The following is a 25,400-nucleotide window of genomic DNA, read 5'->3' as shown; positions in this document are numbered from 1 at the left end:
TTGTCTATCACAGTAACCTGTTTGCTCCTTGATAATGATCACAACTGGCAATTATTTGTTTATATATTTACTGTTCAGTCCTTCCTGGTGGAGGGTAAGTTTCAGGAGGGCAGAAACCAAGTTTGTTTCGTTCATGGTTGGATCTCCAGCATGTAAAATAAAACTAGGTGTTCAAAAAGTATTTGTGGACTGTTATATGAATGACTAAATCCTCATCCAAATTCTGCTCATTCTACTTCCCACAAACCTCTTTACATCCTCTTTCTAGAAAGGAATCATATCTTATTGATCTGCCTGGCACATGGAAGGTGTTCAGCAAGTGTTTATTGACTGTAGATATATAATTATCCAGTAACAACAACAACAAAATCCAAGAGATTAATACAGGTTATTAAATATAAAAAACCAGAAAAATGTCCCCTCTACTTTTATTCCCTTTAAGGTGGTGTCCCTTTATTAAATACCTTTCCCCGGTCTAAAGTACTTTGAAGATATTATCTACGTTATCCTAGCATTTCAATGAAGTTAATGACCTTTACTTGTTTTCTGGCTAGTAAGTGCAAAGTCAGATGGATGAAGTGGCAGGCAGAAGACCATCTCACTGTTGCCATTTGCTACACAGATTCCTTCTAGCTTCATACACTTTAAGTTTTATTATTTTTTGGTCACACTTCATATACTTTCTTAGCCTCCCTTACTCTTTCCCACTATGGAATGCCTTCTAACCTTCCTCGGTTCAGGCACTGCACAAGGAGTACTTTCACAGACATCTTTTTATTATAGATAAAGATTGGGTCTTACAGTCTTTTTGTGGTCTCCACGGTAATAAATCATACTGGTTATTGAGACAGTCCTAGAAAAGCTCTAAGATGGCAGGGTAAGCCTGGCTGCTTCTTGTCCATTGCCTAAACTTTTCTTCCTACTTACTTCTCTTAGTCACATGAATTAGGCATCAAACATAAAACCAAAATGCTTATTTTCTGGAGCACAAAGGAAGACTAAAACTGAAACTATTTCCCTAGCTCTTCCCTCCAGTGTCTTCTTTAGGATATCTCCACAGAATTTTGAAAAAAGGACGAAGATACAAAAGATTTGATGGTCTTCATCTTCCCCCAGGCACGGTCTGGCTACACTGGTCATGTGAACTGACTGCTTACAAGGAGAAAGCTGGAGACAGACATCAGAGTCTTGTCTTTGGGGTGCATGTCAGCTTGTGCTATCATTGTAAGCAGCCTTGGGGTCTTTTTATAATTCTTGTTCCCTCATTTCTGATATCACGAATTTGTCTCTCTTGGGCTTATCTGAAAGTTTACATGAGAGCTATATTGTCAGGGCCTCTATACTCCAAATCTTTCCCCCTACGGACATGTGCATGCTACTCACATAAGCAAATCTTAAATTCCTATCCAGACTGTTACATTCTTAAACTCATCTACTACCTTGGAGAGACCAAAATTGTTTTTTTTAATTCACTGATTCAATAAACATGCATTAAACATTTATGTGCTAGGTTCCAGGCTAGACACTGGGAATAGAAAGACAAGTAAGATATAGTTTTTGACCCCAGGGTCCTCAGGGAGCTTGTGAGTTCATGAAGTCAGAAAAGGTAACAAGTCATTATAATAGTTATAGGTGATATAAGTACACTGAGGTGAGAGCAATTAATATCTTCTAATGATGGCCAGAAAAATCTGGAATTGATAAGAGTTGAATATTGCAAGAATTGGCATTTTCTAAATAAACAAGAGGTGAAGGAATGTCCTGACTGACAGAACAGCTCTAGAAACTTTAAGTAATTCAGTAGGACTGGAGGACGGACACAGAGAAAGAGAGTAGTCAGGCCACGGAAGGTCTTGTACGTCATGTTAAGAGTTTGAATGTTTTTGGTAGCCTAGTGTTTAACTTTTTTGACCTTCTTAAATGTTATCTGAAATTTCCAAGTAGCTATTTCTAATTTAAAAATAGTTAGGATATTGCATATGTTATTTATTTTTTTTAAAGATTTTATTTATTTATATGAGAGAGAGTGACCATGTGAACAAGCAGGGGAGGGAGTGGGGGGCAGTGGGAGAGCCCGATCCCAGGGCTCGATGCCAGGACCCTGATCTGAGCTGAAGGCAGACACTTAACCTACTGAGCCACCCAGATGCCCCTGCATATGCTTTTTAAAACCATGCAATTTCTCTGATCCTCCTGCAGCATAATCTCATAACTTCTTTCTTCCAGATCCCTGCTACAGGCAAGGAGTAGACACAGATGGATTCATGGTAGATTCTAGACACTGATCTACTCAACATTCATTCTAATACCTTTCTAGCATGTCTTCTTGTATTACAGAATCTGGAAAGCCAAATATTCTTTCCCAGATTTCCTTGAAACTAAGGTTCTGAATGTACCTAGGTTGTACAGATTCACATGCCCATGTGATACCTCAAATACAGAAGTGAATAACATGGGAGTGTGGACAGCACTTGGGACTGCGGTCACTGAAGTAGTCCTACTATCTGATCCCTGATGTCATAGGTCCCCAGTGGCAGTGACAACTTCAGTGGGGTTTTCTCCAGTTGACTACTGTGGCATGACTGAATGTTACTCTTCACTCTGCAGCATTTAAGTTTGACATCTTGCTACCCCAAAGATACAGACGTAGTGAAGAGAAGGGCCATATGCACCCCAATGTTCATAGCAGCAATGTCCACAATAGCTAAATCGTGGAAGGAGCCGAGATGCCCTTCAACAGATGACTGGATTAAGAAGTTGTGGTCCATATATACAATGGAATATTACTCAGCTATCAGAAAGAACGAATTCTCAACATTTGCTGCAACATGGACGGCACTGGAGGAGATAATGCTAAGTGAAATAAGTCAAGCAGAGAAAGACAACTATCATATGATTTCTCTCATCTATGGAATATAAGAACTAGGAAGATCGGTAGGGGAAGAAAGGGATAAAGAAAGGGGGGGTAATCAGAAGGGGGAATGAAACATGAGAGACTATGGACTATGAGAAACAAACTGAGGGTCTCAGAGGGGAGGGGGGTGGGGGAATGGGATAGACCGGTGATGGGTAGTAAGGAGGGCACGTATTGCATGGTGCACTGGGTGTTATACGCAACTAATGAATCATCGAGCTTTACATCAGAAACCGGGGATGTACTGTATGGTGACTAACATAATATAATAAAAAATCATTAATTAAAAAAAAAAAAAGTTTGACATCTTGCTTCCCTAAAAATTCTATAAACTCCCTAATACCCTAAAATAAATCACTTTCTGCTTTAAATTAGAGTAGATTCTGTTTTCTGCTATAAGAATCCTGATACAGCAGGACAGTGAAATGAATAGATGTGTATTTTTTTTTAAACCTCCAGTATCAAAGTGCCAATATATTCATTATAGGTGGCATATATATATATATTCACATATATATTTCTGAAGTAGTTCTGGAAGGACTTTTAGCTGACAGATCATTGTTCATGGTTTTTAGCACAGAAATTAGGGCTTTATGATCTGCTCTTGTATTAAAAGATTTTGTTAAGTTTTTATTTATTTATGTAATCTCTATACCCAACGTGGGGCTCGAACTCATTACCCCAAGATCAAGAGTTGCATGCTCTACCAACTGAGCCGGCCAGGCGCCTCTGCTCTTGTATTTAAAATGAATTTTTTTCTAGGGATGTACTGTATGGTGACTAACATAATATAATAAAAAAATATTATTATAAAAAAATAAAATAAAATGAACTTTTTTGTGTAAGGAGAGACACTGATTCCTAGAAAGCTTTTCTTTAACTATTAATTTTGGCTGTTTTATGTCACTGCTCTTTCCTAAAATACATACACTCCCTAAAGACAATATTTATCATTACTTGAGCAGTGGTCATTTATCTTTTGGGTCATTGACCCCTTTGGGAATCTAATAAAAGCCTGTGGATACTTTAGCTCCAAATATACATACAAATATTGCCCCATAATTCTGCAGACAATATCAGGAATTTTAAATTTAAAGACAATGTTCCCCACCCCTTACTCTCTTGAAGTTCATTCACTAACCTAAGGTCAAAAACTCTTGCTCTAACAGCATAGAAGTAGTTTCCAAAGCCAGTATTTGGTATTTCCTAGGATGAAAGGAAATTCAGTTTAAAACCAGACTGTTTTTACAGAAATAACTTGCTATATTTCCCACAATCAGAAGTTTTAAAATAGTTGTTTTTCAAAATTAGAAAATGATAAACAATTATTTCCCCCTCCCCACCACATACACACTTACCATGTTTTGGGCTGAGAATGGGGAACGGATCTCCTAGTTTCCAGAAGAAGTACATGAAGGTCAACCACAGGAGACAGGAGAAGAGCAGACGCTGTTTATGCACTAGGAAGGAAGAGAAAGACTGTAAGGTTAAACAGAGCTATGTTAAAGAGCTTGCTCTACTTACAGATAGGGAATCATACCAGTATTGGGCTGGGTTGTTCACCAGGCAAATGAGTGATGGAATGATACAGTTTTTAGAGAAAGCATCCTAATCACCGTAAGAGGAATTTGGCTGAATTTAAGATGTGGGTTGAGTTAAGGGAGATATTACAGTACAAAAAGAAATACAGCTGTAGCAGCACAAATTACCTAATCATTCGACATTGATTTTGTGCCACGCGTTTTAAGATGCTGTGTGTGACGCATCCCCAAACAACAGTTGCTACTGAATGTCACATAGAAATGAAGCTCTCCAGCCTCAAGCCTCACAAATCCTCATCTCAATCTATGTGCTGACATGAGAGGGTAAAATACTCACGTTTACAAATACTCACATAGTCGGATGTTGCTCACAATAAAATAGCCGATGTAAAAAGGCACCATGAAAACCAGGATTAGAAGGATTACACACAGGTTCATTTTCCAGTGAAAATAACGGGAACTGAAATAAATATCAAAGAACATCACTAGGAGGGGAAGAAGGCAGCAACTTTCATTGTCTTTAGTCTTCTAAATTTTACTCTTTGAACTCAATACCAAATATATCCCATCCAATTAGTCAAGTAGGCTGTTACTGCCTGCTTCTTTACAGAGGTTAAAGAATATATTATAGAGTTCTGAAAAGTATATATGAACATCCTAACTTCCTAAGAATTTTACTTATTCAAATGAGAATGTTAATGCTCTAGTTATATTCATAGGCAGTGTATAATAACATATCAACATATACTATTACTGGTAGAAAATGACTATTGTTTCATTTACCACTGCGAGTCTCATCATTAAAAGAAAATAAATGTTAATAGTAATTGCTATAAATAGTAAATGTGCTATAAAGACTTAAATATTTCTTTTGCATCTTCAATATAAACATTTGATTTGCATGACTACTTTTATTACTGCTTATAAACTGTATTTTATGAATTGATTAAAATATTTTTAGGACTTTTTTTTGATGCTATGCCTTTTATTCCCATGACTTAGGCATTCCATAACTAGAAGCCTGTATCTCCCACTCCCTTTCACCCATTTTGCCCAACCCCTGACCGTGGACTTTTTTTTTAATTACAATTTTACTGAGGTATAATTCACCCATTTAAGGTGTACAGTTCAATGGTTTTAGTATATTCAAAAAGTTGTGCAAACATCTGCACAATACATTTTAGAACACTTCATCACTCCATAGTGGAACTGTTCCCATTAACTCTTCTTCTCTCCTAATTGCCCCAAGCCCTGGGAAACAATCTACTTTCTGTCTCTACGGATTTGCCTATTCTGGACATTACATGTTACCTTATGTCTGGTTTCTTTCACTTAGCATGTTTTCAAGGCACTTCATTCCTATTTATGGCTAAATAATATTCATTCAATTGTATGGATATGGATATAGATTTTGTTTATCCATTCATTAGTTGCTGGATATTTGGATTGTTTCACTTTTAAGCTATTATAAACAGTGATGCTATGAACATTTGGGTACAAACTTTTGTGTGGACATATTTCATTTCTCTTTAGGTATGTACCCAGGAGTGGAACTGCTGGGTCACATGATAACTATTCAATTTTTTGAGGACTGCCACTATTTCCAGAGTGGCTGCATCGTTTTACATTCTCCCCAGTAGTACAGGGGGGTTCCAAATTCTCCACAGCCTTGCCCACACTTGTTACTGTCTTTTTGATTACAACCTTCCTGAGGGATATCAAGTGGTGTCTCATCATGGTTTTGACTGCTACTTCCCTGCAAATGGCTGATGATGCTAAGCATCTTTTCATGTGCTTACTGGCCATCCGTAGCTTATTTGGAGGAATGCCTAGTCAGATCCTTTACTCATTTTTCAATGTGTTGGCTTTTTATTATTGAACTATTAAGAGTTCTTTATATATACTAGATAGATGTCTCTTATCAGGTAAGTAATTTACAAAATTTTTTTCCCATTCTTGGGGAATCTGTTCACTTTCTTGATAGTGTCTTTTGTTTAAACTTATACTTGGGCCTTGTTTCAAAAAGTTAAATGGTTAAGTGGCTTATGAGGATATATGAAATAAAGGATGATGAAATAAACTGTAAGAAAGTAGGAAAAGAAAGGAAAAACATGGGAAAGATAGGTATAAAAGTAGGCCAGGTCTGATGACTATTATGAAAATACCCACCACAGAGTTCTAGAAACTTGATTATCAGTGAATCATAAATTTAGCTTGAAGTTTCTAATGGTCGATGTGAAATAGAAAATTTGATCAGTTCAATAAGTGATAGTGTTATAGGAAAACCCATTGCTTCAAGGAAGTATAATTATTACTGATTTATTATTACTGAATTATTACCAAGAATGAAATTTCTCCAAAGATTTCTTAAAGAAGAAAATGTGAAGGCAATTAAAGTATTCAACAACATCCTTTCAAGAGAAATATCAGGATGAGTTTCAGAGGGTGGTCCGTTTCCCCCCCAATACAGGCAGCAGGCATCATAAAACAAAGAGCTATTCATTAAAAGCTATGCTACCAAAAGCCAATACCATTCAGTCTAGATCTATTGACAGCTTTTTACTCTTCTGGATTAATCCACTTTAGAGCACCTAAAGAAACAAATAAGCTGCACATTCTCTGGGCAACTGTACTTAGTATTTCAGCTAAATTTCTAAAAGATATTGGGAGGCAGTGGGTTTGAAATGACAAGTGTGACCCATATTGCCAATTAAAAGTGAACATGTATTTTAACTTTTTTTCTGAGCTGAGAGTAAATGACATTCTCTTGAGAAAATTAAGGATCCTAACAAGATTATATATTTGAATAGGAGACCACACCACTTCTGCTCAGAGGTGTCAAAAGAATACTCTTTGTTAGGGCCAAGATTCTTCTTTGAAAACTATTCTGAATGAAGTCAATGCACCAAAATAATGCATGATCAAGGCTCATATTTCTGTTACATTGTAGGGCCAAATGTTAGTATGAAAGGAATAGGTGTAACTGAACATGTCTCAGTCTATACAAACCCAACCCCCCAAAAAGCACCCAAAGAACAACCAGATTTTAGCAATGCAACTTCCTATATTCTTTAAGATAAACTATTTAAGAAATACATATCACAGTAACTGGGTGATGTGTCTTATTCTATGGATTAATTATAAATGAGTTAAAAGGTGGGGACACCATCTATCAAAAATAATTTTGGTTATAGAATATTTGAGCCATAGTCTTTTCTTTTGATACTTAGATTAGAGGATGGCAAACTATGGCCTGCCAGACACCTGCTTGTATTGTTTTTTTTTAATTATTTTTTTGACACCTGCTTTTATAAGTGACATTTTATTGGAACACAGCCACACCCATTTGTTTATACATTGCCTATGGCTGCTTTCACTCTATAACAGCACAGCTGAGTAGTTGTGATGGAAACCTTTTACCTACAAAGCCTAAAATGTTTATTATCTGGCCCTTCACAGAATGACTTGCTGACCTCTGGTTAGAGAGCAGTGAAAGTTCCTGGTTGTGATTTATTATTTGTAATTAGCAAGTAAAAGAACACTTGTCTCTTCTTGATAGTCATAGGATCTGTATCCTGCTCATCCAAAAAAGGTTTGGATTATTAAAGAACTAGTTAAAATAAGAGTCAGGATATACTCTTGTTTTATCATACTACAAATTCTTAATTTATCAAGAGACTAATTATCAACTCTGATTCTCAAGGGAATCTTAGAATACTGTCTCTCTGTAAGTCTCAAGTATCAGGAGTCTGAAACAAATTATATAGCTTAGCTCAGCACTGATTCCTGATTACAGAGTCAAATGCCACTTTATTAAAAGATTTTTCCACGCAGTGATAAAAACTACAAAAGTAGTTTTCAACATGGAAGAGCTGATGTACTCTACATACAAACAATGGTCTAAAACAACTCAAGCTTGCAGTTTAACAAGCTAGAAATATTTTGGACAGGCTGTCTAATAAACAGGTCTGTTATTTGGAGGGGAATAGGAGTTGCTTTTAAAAAATGCTTTAAAAGAATACTAAGTTCAATCAGACTTCACCGTACCTGTGAAATCAACAAAGGTAACCTAAGTTAGTAAAAGCTGGAGCTGAGACTTCAGAGAAGCCCATACATAACTAACTAACTCTGAGGAATTCCGATCTTTTCAGGTAGAGATTTTTTTCATTAGCACAACAATATGAAGGGTCATTAGCAGGATTCAAAGAGTAGCCTGAGAAAAATAAAACTTCTAGGAGTGAAGCCTGGGGCCTAGACTCTCACAGCCTCATTCTCAATTAGCTCTTCAGAGCTAATGGTCAGACTTTTTTTTTTTTTTCCTCCTTATTTCACAATCTGTGTCAAACCAGTTACTAGGTGATTGGGACCCCTATTTGCTGCGATTTTTACAGTTACTGAAACTAAACTAACCACATGGTGGGTTTTTTCAGCTACGGAATTCAGGTAAGTCTTCCACCTGACCCCACAGTTCTCTTCATGAGAAGAGCTAATTAGTATCACTCACCTGCTGTTCAATACTTTTAAGATTTCAAAGATGATGAGCTCAAACATGGTGCAAGAGAATGCGAAAGTCACAGAGAAGATCACCTGTACCACATACTGACGTACCTATTAAAAGTCAAATAGAGAATACAAGTCATTTCCTTGTGTGAAATACTGAATTAATAATCTGGTCACAAGTCAGAAAACTCAATGAAAAAATTCTCAAGTCATTGGAAACAGGGCCATAATAGCATACTGCCGGGAACTAAAGAAATAGATGTAAGTAGGTAGTATTTCTAAATCATGGGGCACTATTACCATTACCCTCTTGTGGATGGACAATTAAAGCACAAGAAGAAGTGCCAGGGTGAGAAGTAGCACTTAGAATTCCTGATGCACTGACATAAAAAGGATAGATTTACACATGTATATAGGTTAGTGCTAAAAGGGTTTCTTCAACACTCTGCGGACCTTGGACCAATTCTGGAACCTCCCCTGGGAGGGCTTAAAGTATCGAGCAGAGCAGAATCTCTAGAATCCTGGGCTCTTTCAGACAACAAACCAAACTCCTTGGAGAGGTTTAATGGTGAACATCTTAGAAATGATCTAAAAGTAGCCCACAATCATTGAGCTTATCACTAAATGAGGATTAATAAGGAAATGTCCAGTCTAGGCTGGTGTTTCTACAAACTCACGGCTTAGGAACCAGATCAGCCTTAAGATTTTGATATTAACTTAGGATGACTTAGGTCATTAACACTGATGGTCTGATACCCGAACGAATGGGAACATTTATGACACACTGTATATTAAATTCTCTTCCAAAAAATAACTGTCTGCTGTTGTTCTATATACTGATATTACTAAGGCTTGCCGGTTTTGCTCCTGGGCTATAGGATTGCTTTTTTTTTTTTTTTTAAACAATGAAGCCTAATCGTATTCTCCAATTTAAGAATTATATAGTACTCATTTGGCTAAAACTTCCTATCTGGGAAGTAAACATGACCTTTCTTGAACAGAGGCATTTTTCTTATCCATTTTATTTATTTTATTTATTTATTTACTTTATTTATTTATTTATTTTAAAGATTTTATTTATTTATGTGACAGAGAGACAGTCAGCGAGAGAAGGAACACAGCAGGGTAGTGGGAGAGGAAGAAGCAGGCTCCCAGCGGAGGAGCCCGATGTGGGACTCCATCCCGGAACACTGGGATCAGGCCCTGAGCTGAAGGCAGACGCTTAACGACTGCGCTACCCAGGCGCCCCTATTTTTATTTTTAAAGATCTACTTATTTTAGAGAGAGAGAGAACACGCTTGCACAAGAGAGGAGAGGGGCAGAGGGAGAGGGAGAATCTCAAGCAGACTCCATGCATAGTGTGGAGCCCAACAGGGGGCTTGATTTCCTGACCCTGAGATCATGACCTGAGCTGAAACCAAGAGTGGGGTGCTCAGTGGAATGAGCCACCCCATTCTTGCCCATTTTAAAACAATCTAGATTCATATAGTAGCAGTATAACCAAAATGATCTCTTCTTACCTCATAGTCCTTAAACAGTTGGCGCATGAAGAAAAGCCAGCCAAATCCAAAGAAAAGTATCTGGAGGAGAAAGAAGATCAAATGTCAATATATATAATCTTCTGAGAAATGCCCAATACAGACTATTTTAAGATAAAAGGTCTTCTAACCAGACAATTAACTTATTTCAGAGATTAAAGACAAGATCCACTTATATAAGATCTACTTATTAAAGTCCATAACACTGGGAGAAGATGACAAAATGCTCTTCAATTTTTGAAATTATCCATGTCTTAGAACATTGTTTATGTTAGGCAAAAATGAAAGTATATATTTTTTCCTGCAATCTTATGATTATCATTTTAGCCAGAGAAGCTAGCAAACAGAAAAGGAGCCAGTGAAACTTGCTTATGTTAGATCCCTGTTTGCAAGTATTTAAAAAAACAAAACGTTATGGGAGAGGAGTTAAAACTTAAAAAAAAAAAAAAAAAAGAAAAAGGAAAGTGGTAGAAAAACTGATTTTTAAACGTATTTCCTTTCATGGAGCTTTCTTAGCTTCTCCATAATCCTGCCTCATCTATATAAAGTGGTTTCCATCTCAGTGTAGAGCCAAGAGATTGCAGGATCCCACTTTGTCAGTTTTGGTTCAAGTTGGCATCAGATAGCAGCCACATGACACACTGTTCAGTGTTCTAAAAGCTGGTTGTTTTTTACTGGTGAGCAGAACCTTCTCTATATACACATATGCACACATTCTGACACACTCCTCTTCTTCTTTTTTGTTTTAAACAGTTTCGTTTTATTTTTAAAGTAACCTCTACACCCTTCGTGGGGCTCACCCACCTGGAGATGCTCTAGCAACTTAGATGCTCTGCTAACTTAGCAACCAGGTGACCCATAACTCCTCTTTTCTTCTATTAGTTAGGAACTTTAAGAATCAAATTCTTTTATGCCTTCCCACGAACTTTAGAAGGAAGCGTAAACTCTTGAGCATGGTTTAGAAGACTCCTCCAGGCTCTTGTTGCATCCCTCCTGCCCACCAAACTCATATTTTCAGCCACACGGAACTGCCTATGGTTCTTTAGGTACAATATTCTTTCTTTCATATCAAGACCTCTACGGACATTGTCCTCTGACAGGAACTTCTCTGCAGTGCCTACAGGTCTTAACTTGATTATTACTACCTCGGGAAGGCCTTCTCTGACCGAGTCTCAAAGATATGTTGATCTTTTTATAGAATCCTATTCTATCCTGTATTTCCAAAGCACTTGCCACACAGTTTTGTAATGTCTAATTTAAACACACTTTCTTAGACATAAGATTGTAAGCTCTGTGAGGACAAGGATATTTTAATGTTAATCTGTATTCCCAGCACCCTGCACAATGCCTGGCACATGGCAGGCTTTTCATTAATGTTTGCTGAATAGGTAAACGGTCCACAGTGAAAGACGGTTTGTTCTTATGAACACTCAACCTCAATTTTTTGGTGATAACTGATATATGCTATGCTAAGCTCTGGGGATACAAAGATGAGTAAGATAGTCACCACCCTCAAGGAATTTGAAGTATAGTAATGAAGACACTAAATAATTATAATGTCACATGGGACATGCAATGATAAAAATATATACATCATGTAAAAGAATATGGGAAAAGGGAGAGCAAAAAGATATATAGAGAGTTAGGATGGATTTTCTGGAAAATATAATACCTTAGCTGAAGGAGTGTTTAATTTCGGGTTACAATCTTATATCATGTGCAAATTTGGAGAATATTTGTATTTTTCTAGAGAGAGGCTCTAAGGTATTTATCACACACTCAGAGGTTTCTACCACTGCTAAAATATTAAAGAACTACCCTCTTCAAGGATGAAAAAGCAGTAGGTAGGTAAAAGACAGCTGATGGGGTAGGAAGACCTGGCTTTCTTTCCAGGTAGCAAAGAACATAAGTATAGGCACAGAACTAAGAAATTGCATGGCATCTACGTGGGAGTATGCTGGGAATATACATGGCTATACACAACACATGGTTTGGTACTGCTGGAAGCTAAAATTTCGAGAAGGAAGTGGTTAAAAATGAGGCTTAGAGAGGAGGAGCAGGAAACCAACAACTCAGAGGCCTGAAGGCCACCCTAAGGAGCTTGCAGTCTGTAGGTGATGAGTCATATTTTAGTAGGGAGAAGACACGGCCAAGTTTGCTCTATATGGAGCGCTATGGTGGCCATGTAGAAGATGCATTTGAAGGAAACAACACTGCAGAAAGAGAAACCGTACAGGAGGTTGCTGCAGCAGTCCAGATGATAGATGATAAAGGCCTGAATTAAGACACCGGTGGCTGGAGGGGAGGCAACAGATTTGAGTACTTAGAAGGTTAAATAGCAGGGAGGAACCAAGCTTGACTAGTCTGGAATATACAACGAAGAACGAGGCCACCCAATTTATATAAAGAATATTGGATAAAGAAAAGGTCTGGGAACTAGGCTGTGAGATTAAGAGAGGAGTTCACTTTTAGATGTGCTAAGTGCCTGAGGGCCATCAGGTCAACATAAAAGAGATGATGAAGGCAGAGCTCAGATACACCCAAGAGTTGAAACCACCAAAGTACATGAGATCACCCAGGAATAGTATGTACAGCGAGAAGAGCAATATGGCAAGAAAACAGCGGAGGGTAGGAATGGGAAGAACAGAGCAGGAAGGAGACAGAGGAGTGGACAGAGAATAGACCCAGGAGAGGGTGGTATCCTGAAATCAAGGGAATAGTTTCAAGGAATGTTAACTGAAGCACAGGGGCAATAAAACCAGGACTGAAAATTGTTCAAAGGATTTGGTAACTTGAAGGTCACTGCTAACCTTAAGGAAAACAGTGAATACTGAAATGGAGCCAGGAACCAGACCGCAGGTGGGCTGAGGTTGAAGAGGGTAAGGCAATAGAGACAATGAACAAATTAACCTAGGGACAGCCAAGAATGAGAAATACCAACAGCATTTTTCACAAAACTAGAATAATACTAAAATTTGTATGGAATTACACAAGTTCTGAATAGTCAAAGCAATCTTAAGAAAGAAGAACAAAGCTAGAGGTATCACATGCTTAGATTTCAAGATATACTAGAGAGCTGTAGTAATCTAAACAGTATGGTACTGGTACAAAACAGACATACAGATCAATGGAACAGAACAGAGAGCCCTGAAATAAACCCTAGTTTACATGGTCAATTAATCCATGACACAGGAGGCAAGAATATACAGTGGGGAAAAGCCAGTCTCTTCAATAAACAGTGCTAGGAAAACTGGACAGCAACATGCAAAAGAATGAAACTGGACCACTTTCTTACACTCTACACAAAAATAAACTCAAAATGGATTAAAGACCTAAATTGGAGACCTGAGACTATAAAACTCCTAGAAGAAAACACAAGGAGTGATCTCTTTGACACTGGCCTTAGCAACATTTATCTAGATAGGTCTCTTCAGGCAAGGGAAACAAAAGCAAAAATAAACTATTGGGGGGGGGTGCCTGGGTGGCTCAGTCAGTTGAGCATCTGAATCTTGGTTTCCGCTTAGGTCATGATCTCAGGGTCATGGAATCGAGCCCTGTGTTGGGCTCTGTGCTCAGCATGGAGTCGGCGTGAGATTCTTTCTCTCTCCCTCTGCCCCTCCCCTCACTCTCGCTTGTGCTCTTTCTCTAAAAATTAATAAATAAAATCTTAAAACAAAGAACAAAAAACCAAAAACTATTCGGACCATACCAAAAAAACCTTTTGCACAGCTAAGGAAACCCTCAACAAAACAAAAAGACAGCCTACTGAATGGGAGCAGGTATTTGCAAATGATATATCTAATAAGGGGCTAATACCCAAAATATATAAGGAATTTATACAACTCAACAACCAAAAGACAAATATTCCAATTGAAAATGGGCAGAAGAACTGAATGAACAATTTTCCAAAGAAGACATACAGATGGCCAACAGACACATGAAAAGATGCTCAACATCACTAATCACCAGGGAAATGCAAATTAAAATCACAACGAGATTATCACCTTATACCTGGAAGAATGGCTACTATTAAAAATACAAGAAATAACAAGTGATGGCAAACATGTGGAGGAAAAGAACCCGTGGGCACTGTTGGTGGGAATATAAAATGGTGTAGCCACTGCAGAAAACAGTATGGAGGTTTCTCACAAAATTAAAAACAAAAACACTAATTCGCAAAGATATGTGCACCCTTATGTTTATTGCAGCATATTTGCAAAAGCCAAGATACAGAAGCAACACAAGGATCCATAGATAGAAGAATGGATGAGGAAGATATGGTGTGTATGTACACACAAACACACACAGACACACACATGTGCAAATGCACTACGGAATATTATACAGCCATAAAAAAGGATAAGATCTTGACATCTGAGACCACATGGATGGACCTGGGGGTATTATGCTAAGTGAAATTAAGTCAGACGAGAAAGACATAAATAACATGATTTCACTTATATGCGGGATCTAAAAAACAAAACAAATAAACAAAAAGTAGAAACAGACACATACATGCAGAGAACTGACGGTTGCCAGAGAGGAGGGAGTGGGGGGATGGGCAGAATGGGTGAAGGCGAATGGGAGATACAGGCTTCCAGTTATGGAATGAACGTCATGGGGATAAAGATACAACCTAGGGAACACAGCCAATGTTGCTGTAATAGCATTATATGGTGACAGAGGGTAGCTACAGTAGTGGTGAGCACAGGGTAACTCACAAGACTTGTGGATGACCATGTACTATTTTGTACACCTCAAACTAATGTAACTTTGTGAGTTAACTATACTTCAATTAAAAAACAAGACAAAAATTGTTTTAAAAAGAATGAAACAGAGAAAATATTAGATAGTAGCCTAGGGAAGGATGTGGGGAAAAGGGAAAGTTTATAGGCCAAGGGAAGAACGTAGTATACTTGAGTAAGAGGGGGTGAACACATGTGAGAAGGGACCGATGGGACACTAGAGGAGGAGCTATCACGTCTGGTATTTTTGCTGTATAACTAATTTGCCACAATGCAATTTTGCTGTAAAAGAAAAAATAGCTGGTTGACAGTTTGATTTCATTTCTTCATTGATACTGTACCTCCATTTTTATATTATATAAATCTTAGCCCTCATAATGGTCTATACAGTGGCACAGTTTTGTACCCCCATTGACCATAGAAGTTTGATCCACCTATCAATGGGCATGTGACAATGTACCAAGAACAAACAACATTGTAGAAGGCTTTCACAGTACAATGCAAAGATTAGTTACAAATATATATCCCAGTATTTGGAAAATGATACTTCTCTTAATGAAGGGAGAAATTTTAGGGAAAAAAGAAAAAAAATGTGATACCAAATGAGGAGACAACTCAACGAGCAAACAAACAAAATGTATAATGCTATGAATGAAAGACTGAAGACAAGTGCTTAGGTACAATCCACAAAATGAAATCATTTTATTTGCATAGTATTGCCATGAATTTATACTACATATTTTGGATGTATTCAAATGTTTTGTATTTCACAATGAAGTCTTTTTAATTTTGTTATTCATTTTTCACATTTCATTATGTCCTTTTAAATGAATGTCCCATTTTATGGGGCGCCTGGGTGGCGCAGTCGTTAAGCGTCTGCCTTCGGCTCAGGGCATGATCCCAGCGTTCTGGGATCAAGCCCCACATCAGGCTCCTTCCTAGGAGCCTGCTTCTTCCTCTCCCACTCCCCCTGCTTGTGTTCCCTCTCTAGCTGGCTGTCTCTGTCAAATAAATAAATAGAATCTTAAAAAAAAAATGAATGTCCCATTTTATTTTTGATGAGTTTATCTTTTACATAAAATTGCCTTATGGCCAATTAGTTATGTGGCAAAAATACTTGTGACAAAGATGCTTACAGGGAAACTGAATTGACAATGTTAATAATTTACTACGATTAGCAGCAACTAACCTTTATTGACCATTTACTATATCCTAGGAACTCTAAGTACTTAGCACTGTAATCTCAATAAATCATAAAACCCTAAAGTATGTGTGACTATCCTCACTTCAGAGAAAGCTGCGGTTTATAGAAGTTAATTAATTTATAGTAATTGTCAAAATCAGGATCCAATCTGCAGTCTGTATGGCTGATTCCAAAGCTTGTGCTTTTAAGCACTTTACAATAAGCTGCACTAAGATCAAAGGCACAGGTAGAGAGGATGACCTTAGGAAGGGGTAAGGGGCACTTTATTTTCTGACATGGGAGGAAGGCAGCTGGGAATGGTTGTAGACATACATAAATGCTTAGATGAAGACCTAGGATGTAGAAGGAGATTGTTATCTTTTGTCCTCACTTTTACTGATACAGTAGGGTCATCTGCTAAGGTCATATAGCAAGGTCATCTGCTAGAGTTTAAGAGATGAGCATGGAAAAGGGGGCTTTGAGGACAGTGATAAAGATTCAGAGAAATTATGAGGGGAATGGAATAAACAGCTGATTATTTCAAGAAAAATAAATAAAATGAAGTCTGAAATATTTATTTAATTAATTTTATTTAAGTAGGCTCCATGCCTAGCACGGGGCTCAGACTCATGACCCCGAGATCAAGAGATGCATGCTCTACTGACTGAGCCAGCCAGGTGCCCCCAGACTTCATTTTATTTATTTATTTATTTATTTGTTTGTTTGTTTATTTATTTGTTTGATTTTTAAAGTTTTATTTAAGTAATCTCTATACCACATGTGGGGCTCAAACTCACAAGAAATCAAGAGTCACATGCTTTATGACAGCCAGCCAGGCACCCCACAGACTTCATTTAAAATAAACCTTTCAGTTCACATAAAACAGGAAAAATGAGGAAGAGGGATTTCTAACGTAACTACATCTCTATTTACTTAATATTTACTAGGCTTCTGTTTAACAGCCACTGATTTAGATGCTGGGGGATACAGCAGAGAATAAGAAAGAATAACCTGGACCTCCTGGAGTTTACATCTAACAGACATAAATAATAGTGATGGAGGCTAAGAAGAAAATAAAACAGGAAAATGGGATTGAAGGTGGCTGGAATGGGTGCTACTGTGATGGGGGTAGGGAGTCAGGACAAACCTCTCTAAAGTGATATTTTTACTGATATCAAAATAATGATGAAGTAGCCACATAAATATATGGTCAGAGAACAGTCCACACAAATGAATTTTTGGGTCTTAGTTCCTCATTTGTAAAGAGCGTTAAATATTTAATAATGCATGTGAATGCATGTGTGAAAATTAAAGTTTTATATAATGTAAAAAAATCAGAAAGCCACTTTCTTGCTTCAACTTATTATATCTGTGTTAAAAATCTTAGAGACTACAATGCAATGCCAATTTCCTCATCCACATTCTTTTTTAAGAACTGAGTAAAAAAAATGCAACCGAAATAGTGTCATTTTTTTCTGAGTTGGTAGTAGGGCTAAAAACAAACCTGAATTGTCACAAAGGGCAATCAGCCTTAGAAAAATTAGAAAAGCTTAAGAAAATTAGAAAAACAAGAGAATTATGCGTCCAGATTTTTGTGTGTTAATACATTTGAATATTATTCAGCCAATAAAAACAATTATGAAAACTATATAAAGGATGGTAAATTTTATTTATTTACTTTTATTTATTTATTTTTTAAAAGATTTTATTTATTTATTTGACAGAGAGAGAGAGACACAGCCAGGGAGAGAGGGAACACACGCAGGGGGAGTGGGAGAGGAAGAAGCAGGCTCTCAGCGGAGAAGCCTGACGCGGGCCTCGATCCCAGAGCGCTGGGATCACGCCCTGAGCCAAAGGCAGACGCTTAACAACTGCGGCACCCAGGTGCCCCAAGGATGGTGAATTTTAAAAGTTATCTTATTAGAGTGTTTCTTGTTTCATATTTTCTAAAATGTTGTAATTAAAGTTTTTCAAGAGACATGAACAGTGCTCTGTTCCAAAGATAGAAGCATTAGGATGAAGGAATATGAAAGCTGGATCAAAGATTTAGTTTCGTTAAAACCTTCAAAAGGAACTGTTTCTGTCATTTGCCACTTGAAATATACTCTAAACTACTGGGGAAATGAGGGGGAAATCAATAATTAGATATTCTGAGCTTCTACAAATATTAACAGTTGGCCAGCAAGTAACTGTGTTTAGTACTTGTACTTAAAGGGGGAGGGGAAGATAAGTCTTGGACAAAACAGGACCTCAAAGAAAATAAATTCATAAATATCAGTGCTACGATAAATGCTATGAAGAAAACAGAGTAGCTGAACAAATGAAAGCTGGTAAAAGCAAGAGGCTTCCACCCTACCACCCAGCAATGGCACTACTAGGTATTTACCCAAAAGATACAAACAAAGTGATCCGAAGTGGCACATGCACCCAATGTTTATAGCAGCAAAGTCCGCAATAGCCAAACTATGGAAAGAACCCAGATGTCCATCGACAGACCAATAGATAAAGAAGATGTGGTACACACACACACACACACACACACACACACACACACACACACACACACGGAATATTACTCAGCCATAAAAAATGAAATCTTACCATTTGCAATGACCTGGATGGAACTAGAGGGTATTATGCTAAGCAAAATAAGTCAGAGAAAGACAATTATCATATGATTTTATTCATATGTGGAATTTTAAGAAACAAAACAGGATCATAGGGGAAGGGTAGGAAAAATAAAGACTAAATCAGAGAGAGAAACAAACCATAAGAGACTTTTAACTATAGGAAACAAACTGAGGGTTGCGGGAGGGGAGGTAACTAGGTGATGGGCATTAAGAAGGACACTTGTGATAAACACCGGGTGTTACATGCAAGGATGAATCATTAAACTCTACCTCTGAAACTAATAATACACTATATGTTAATTAATTTAATTTAAATTAAAAAGCAAGAGGCTTCCTAGACATAGCTGTACAGAACAAGGAATTAGTGTTTATTTAGGTTTGTACCCTGGGAATTTTTATACAATGGTCCATTAAAGTCTGCTGACAGTGCGAATGAATGAAGGTGCCCAATGGGTAAGAAAGGTGGGTCAAGAAAAAGATCCAAAGAGCGTGGGCAGCAGAAGGAGGATTAAAGGATGAGGTGTTGGTGCACAAACCAAACCTTACAGTACTTTTAAGGTCTCTGAGCTAACCACGGCAAATTCCTGCGAAAGGGGATTCAGGATTTGACAACTAACCAGCAAGGACCTCACGTGTCCCCAGGAGCCAGCTCCCATTGGTAGGCTGCGTACTCCACGCCCGGAACTACACTCTTCCCCGAACCAAGGGTCAGACTGACAGTCCAGAAGCTCCGGGGCGCTATGGGGATCGCTCTTTTCTCGCGGCACCGGCTCTGAGACCGAGGCCGCGTGATTCTCTCCAAAAGTGGAAGACAGAGCGGGAAGATTAGAGGCTGGGTGGGGGCGCCGACGGCCGCAGGGCGCCTTCCCACTATGAGGGCTGAGGGAACCGGACTCAGCCAATTCCACACTCTCCCCGAGCTCTGGGAACCGATGAGGCAGGTCCAGGCAGTGGACGAGGACAGCGAGATCTTGGGCCAGCCGGCGTCACTGAAACCCGAGAAGACAATTCACGGGGCTGGGGTCCCGGGGTGGGAGGCAATAGCTCACCTGAGATGTAATCATGATGCTGGAGTCTATCAGGAAACTCATGGCGAAGTGTAGCGAAGGCTCGTGCCTCCAATTTCCACTCCCTGCGGCCACAGCAAGCTCGGGCCACAGGCCCCTTCACAAAGGCGGCCTTCGCCCGGGGGCCACCACCGGGATCGCGGCTAGCCAGCCCGACGCCATCAAGCTGCGCCCCAGTCAACCAATCAGTGGTTATATCTAGTGCTTCCCGCCCCGGGCTAAGAGTGGGCGGGGCGGACGCGAGGCTCCTGGGAGCAGAGGCTCCGGGGGCGGGGCCAAGGAGACGGGGCTCTGGGGGCGTGGCTTAATTAGAGATGGCCTGGCAAAAAGGGGCGGGATACAATTAGATGGTCTGAGAATCCCATAGCTGATGTAATGCAAAGTAGCATTTCATTTCTGAGGTGGAAGATGGTGGGGCCTGAGCTAATATCTTATTTTAAGTGGTAATTCTATTTTGTAATGGTCATGACTAATAAGATGAAGTTAATGATCATAATGAGCTAGACCATAATTCAGGCATTGTGTTTTTTTTTTTTATTTTTATTTTTAAAGATTTTATTTATTTATTTATTTATTTGACAGAGAGAGAGACAGCCAGCAAGAGAGGGAACACAAGCAGGGGGAGTGGGAGAGGAAGAAGCAGGCTCCCAGCAGAGAAGCCTGATGTGGGACTCGATTCCAGAATCCCGGGATCACGCCCTGAGCCGAAGGCAGACACTTAACAACTGCGCCACCCAGGGGCCCCAGGCACTGTGTTTTAAATGTTACTACTTATAATTTGGCTACACAAACAACTACTTAATTACAGGTGAGGAAGAGTGGAAAGGCGGATGATATTTTTAGCAAATATAGCTAAACAGGTAAATTTCTGATGTGATAACAACAACAACAACAACAAAAAAGCACACAATCTATAACAGAGTGATAATCTCATTGAATTTGGTACCCATCAGCCCACACCTGGAGTACTGCATTTTTGTACCACACTTCAAGAGGCATAGAGATGTATTGGAGCATGTTCAGAGGTGAGCCACCAGATGAGTACCGATGGAAGGAACTGAAGTAAGGAGACTCAGGAACATGATGGTTATCTTTGTGTGAAAGAATGGGTAGAATTGATATGGCCCCTGGAAATATATGTAAAACAAAGGACTGGAAGTTAAATGAAGCTAGATTTAATTCAAAACAAGGAATAATTCTTTAAGGGTCTAAAGATGAATTATTTTAGGAAATAGTCCCTCTCCCTTGTAGTTGCTCAAATATAGACTGAATCACCACTTCATCCATTCGATACTCATTTCATGAGCCTTAATGCACTGCTGTGAGGCTTATTCTTTTGCACTAGGGCTCTAGCTAGTCCTGTAGTTCCTATAGTCTCACAGCACTCGAAGCTGGCTCCATATAGCAATGACCCAGTGTGGGAGCTGCTGTAGTCCATACCTGGAAGCACAGCCTCGAGTGCACCTGGCATTGAGGACCTGAGTGTTTAGACTACTGAAATCTGAGTAACTGAGACTCACAAATTTATTACACACAAGGGAAGGTGTCTCTCCTTCTTGGAATTGAACTCTGCCATACTAAGCAGCCCAAACCACCTGTCAGATGTCTAATCCCTTATCCAGAAGGCTAGAAAACCATGGAGGTACCCCTACTATGGGAGAATCAAACCAGAGAACTTCATGTCCTTGGCTACATCTATCAAGGATGCAGGTAGATGCCCGCACAGATGCTACATGATGAATTAGAATTTCATCTAACTGAGATTCAAGGCTGTGTGATAGTGCAGAATTCTGGGAGAGCATATCAAGGCAAACAGTTTACCTTGGTGGCTTACTGGGATGCATGGTGGCATTCAGGGTCTCAGTGAGCTTGGCATAGCCGAGAAAGGCATGCAGTCTCACTGGCCCCAGCCCTGTGCAAAGCTTTGAATGGCACCATTCAGGATTTTCCCTGCTGTAACACCTGGGTCCAAGTCAAGGACAGGTTTTGGTGACCCAAAGAACTACTGCCCCATATTTTTGATTGCAGAATGTGTCCAGAAACCTTCATACTAGATTTATGTCCAATTGACTCACCTCTGAAAGCACTGGGAGGGATGGCTGAAACCAAGAGCCATGAGTTCTTGCTTTTTTGTCATCACCTTCGCTTCTCTTTCCTATTAGAGCTATTACCAATCCCCATGACCAACAATGGCCTCTGAGAGGAAAGGAGATCTCTCTTCTCAATCCCTGCGGAACAAGTGCACAGACCCTTCCCTTAAATCTCTGTATTCTGGCTGAGTCTAAGTTACATCATTTCACAATAAAATTTTGCTAGTCATATGCAAGACTATGGCAGTCATTATATCACGTAGAATAATATCTACCAAGTGCTTACTATGTGACAGATACTATTCTTAGATCCTGAAATGTACTAACTCATTAACTCCCTTAGTTCCTGACTTGCCTCTATATGGCAGACACACTTGTTCTGTTTCTTTTGGAAGCATATTGAGTACATTGGCACTCGTTGGATTCCAGGCCTAGGAGAATGAGGCTCAGACAGAGAAAGGAGTTCCCTCTTCTTCCTATTTCTTTTCTCATCCTAGAATCTTTCTCTTTTCAGGATTTGACATTGAAATATCCATTTTCTTCCCAGGAAGCCTCACCTCCTATGGACAGGGTAGGATCTTACTCTATGTTCACAATTGGACAAGAAGATGACAACATAACTGTTCATTAGCATTACACAAACAATATCAGGGGCTGTTTTCTTATATTTCTAAATTTGTAGGATTGCCTTTCTACTTGCAAATCAAAATTTGTCTAGATTTTTTCCCTGGGACATGATGAATTCCTTCCAGTTTATGATTTCAGGTCTTTTATCAGACTTTCCAAGGAAGCTTTCTCCCATTAGATCTTTGATGCTTATGGTTCTTTTGTCTTGACTGTCTTTCAGGAGGATCCATATTTCTGTGTTGGATTTCTATGGCCTTCTCCCCATGTCTTTTATCTCCTCTGTAATAATTTTCATACCTTTGTTCCTCCTCTTGGCATTCTGGGAGACTTCCTGATGTGATTCTTTGCGGCACTGATTTGGCTTTATGTGTTGCTAATTTTGCTCTTTATTCTTAAATTCTGCTGTGGCTTTGTTTACTAATTCTGCCAGCTCCCTTTCCAACTCCAGTCTTATTATCTTCTGCTTCATTTCTTGCTTTATGGAGTCCATGTTTTCTTTAAAAATTTTTTGAGCGCACAAAACAGATTTTAAGCTTACTTTTGTTTTTTAAGTAAATACCTTTTGAAATTATGCTATTCTTTTATTTTGGTGTCCACTGTTTGTTTTCTTCAGGCTGTTAGCTGTTTTCCTTGTCTCTTACTCTTCTATCTCAGTATATTTGTGGAACCTAACTAGACACAGTAATTAGCTCAACAGGATTTTTAAAAAGTCAAGAAGAAGGGTCTTTGACTACTGGATAAATGAGTAACTAAAAAATACTTAAAGGGAAGACAGTTAATATTCAATTCAAGAATAATACACAGTTGTCCTAGAAATTGTGGCTTCAGCCTGTTACAATCATGAGAAAAGAAGTTGGAGAAAGTTGAAGCTCTGATCTGAGATACATTAGAGATGTCCATATTTGTTGTAATGCCATAAGAACATCCTTTGTCATTGTGTCTGCCTTACAGACGTGATTGAGGTTTTTTGGGTCACATTATATTCTGTGGGTTCAGCTCATTTACACTTATTTGATCTCAGCCATTTTCTGTTGGTTTTATTAATCTAACTCAATTCTGGAGATGCCTGGGTCTTTTTTCCATCTATAGGTCCAGCCAGTGTAGAGATGATAACTGTAGCAAGTGAGAAAGGTAGAAAAATAGACCTGGAAAACCTGGATGAATTAGAAAAACTGAACATTTTTCAGGAAAACGAGTGTTAGTGAAAGAGGAGCTGGTGGGGGGGATGCCCCTCAAAACTCTGTCCTGGCCCAAGGAGTCATGACCAGACGTCATCCTTGGCTAAGGGCTTCCCTCATGGTAGCAATTGCACAGCCATCTGGAATTAGCATTATAGTTACCATCTATTCAAATCTTGCCTACTCCCAAGACCATTTGGAGCAGATTAAAACACATATCACGTATACAATGAAATCCTTAAAACAAAGAAAAAGGAGCCATACTTGATGTCTTTACCTCAAATCCTCCTCCTCACTAGTTCATTCTTTCCATAGGAGTTGGGACAGTCCGAGGGAAAGTGACCAATAAAATATGATGGAAGTAATGGTATGTGACTTCTAAGGTTAGGTCATAAAAGAACTGGAAGCTTTTGCCTTGATATCTTAGATCCTTGCTCTAGGGGAAAGTGGCTACCAGCTCACGAGACCCTCATAGACCCAAGAGCAACCGACCTGCCAGTGCTAACTTGCTAGTCATGTAACCATGTGAGTGACTCGGTCCTACCACCCCAGCTGCAGGCCCTGTCAATATCTGACTGCAACCTCGTGAGAGATCCCAAGCTGCTCCAGAATTCCTGACCCACAGAAACTGTGAGAGATGATAAATGCTCATTGTTGTTTTAAACCACTAAGTTCTGGAAAGATTTGTTACTCAGCAACAGAAAGCTAATACATCAATCATCACAGGTGACATTTTTACTAAATATTTGCATGGCATAGCCTGGAGCTCTAGCCTTGTAACATTTGATTTTCATCTCTTCACTATTCACTGTCAACTGGTAAGCCAAAGCAACAGATTTTAGGTTTTTGTTGTAACCACATCTAACCTCAGTTTCTATAATAGGTAAGGTATTGTTAGATCCTATAATGGATAAATCTTGAGATCTCAGAGGACTAACACTACAAAGTTTATTTTTTATTTAATTCAAAGTTCAAAAGTCCAGTTATAAATTGATAGGGATGGGAAGGCCCTCTGAACTACAATCATTCAAATACTTTGACTGCCATCTTCAACATATGGCTTCCAAGTTTGCTCTGGGTGATGACATCCAGCAATTCATATGAAAATCCCCCTCCCCACCACCTTCCTTTATTTATGACAAAGCAAGCCCGCTTGCTTCTAAGCCTGGAACCCCTGGGACCTTTAGGGAATTTCTTCCTCAGAAATATTCCTATGTAGTGTCAGCCTACAGTACATCCCTTTGATGACAGGGAGTGCTTGGCCAGTTATCTCCTTCCTGCCTTGGGAGATGTCTCAGTACTCATTCATGCATTCACCAAACATTACTGTAGGCACTCTGATAAGTACTGAATATTCAGAATTACATAGGAAGTAATCTCTATCCTA

At 38.9% G+C, this 25,400-nt stretch overlaps 1 protein-coding gene across 2 annotated transcripts in view; it reads right to left on the bottom strand.

Moving 5' to 3' along the window:
* The window catches only part of GPHRA (golgi pH regulator A), a 56,851-nt gene extending 36,544 nt beyond the window's left edge, over positions 1–20,307 (bottom strand). The window contains exons 1-5 of one of the 2 annotated variants that reach the window (XM_045776273.2): positions 20,101–20,307; positions 10,476–10,535; positions 8,960–9,063; positions 4,809–4,915; positions 4,273–4,374 (exon numbers count right to left, since the gene is read on the bottom strand). In XM_045776273.2, coding sequence (XP_045632229.1) covers positions 4,273–4,374; positions 4,809–4,915; positions 8,960–9,063; positions 10,476–10,535; positions 20,101–20,142 — 415 coding nt within the window. In that variant the 5' untranslated portion in view covers positions 20,143–20,307. The remainder of the gene's footprint in view (positions 1–4,272; positions 4,375–4,808; positions 4,916–8,959; positions 9,064–10,475; positions 10,536–20,100) is intronic. The other variant, XM_045776274.2, reaches the window with a different exon arrangement.
* Between the last annotated feature and the right edge of the window lie 5,093 nt (positions 20,308–25,400).

This window comes from Ursus americanus, chromosome 12 (genome assembly GCF_024610735.1).
Source record: "Ursus americanus isolate L20-20 chromosome 12, mUrsAme1.1.p, whole genome shotgun sequence".
Lineage (NCBI taxonomy): Eukaryota > Metazoa > Chordata > Mammalia > Carnivora > Ursidae > Ursus > Ursus americanus.
This window is presented reverse-complemented; position numbering and strand designations above follow the sequence as displayed.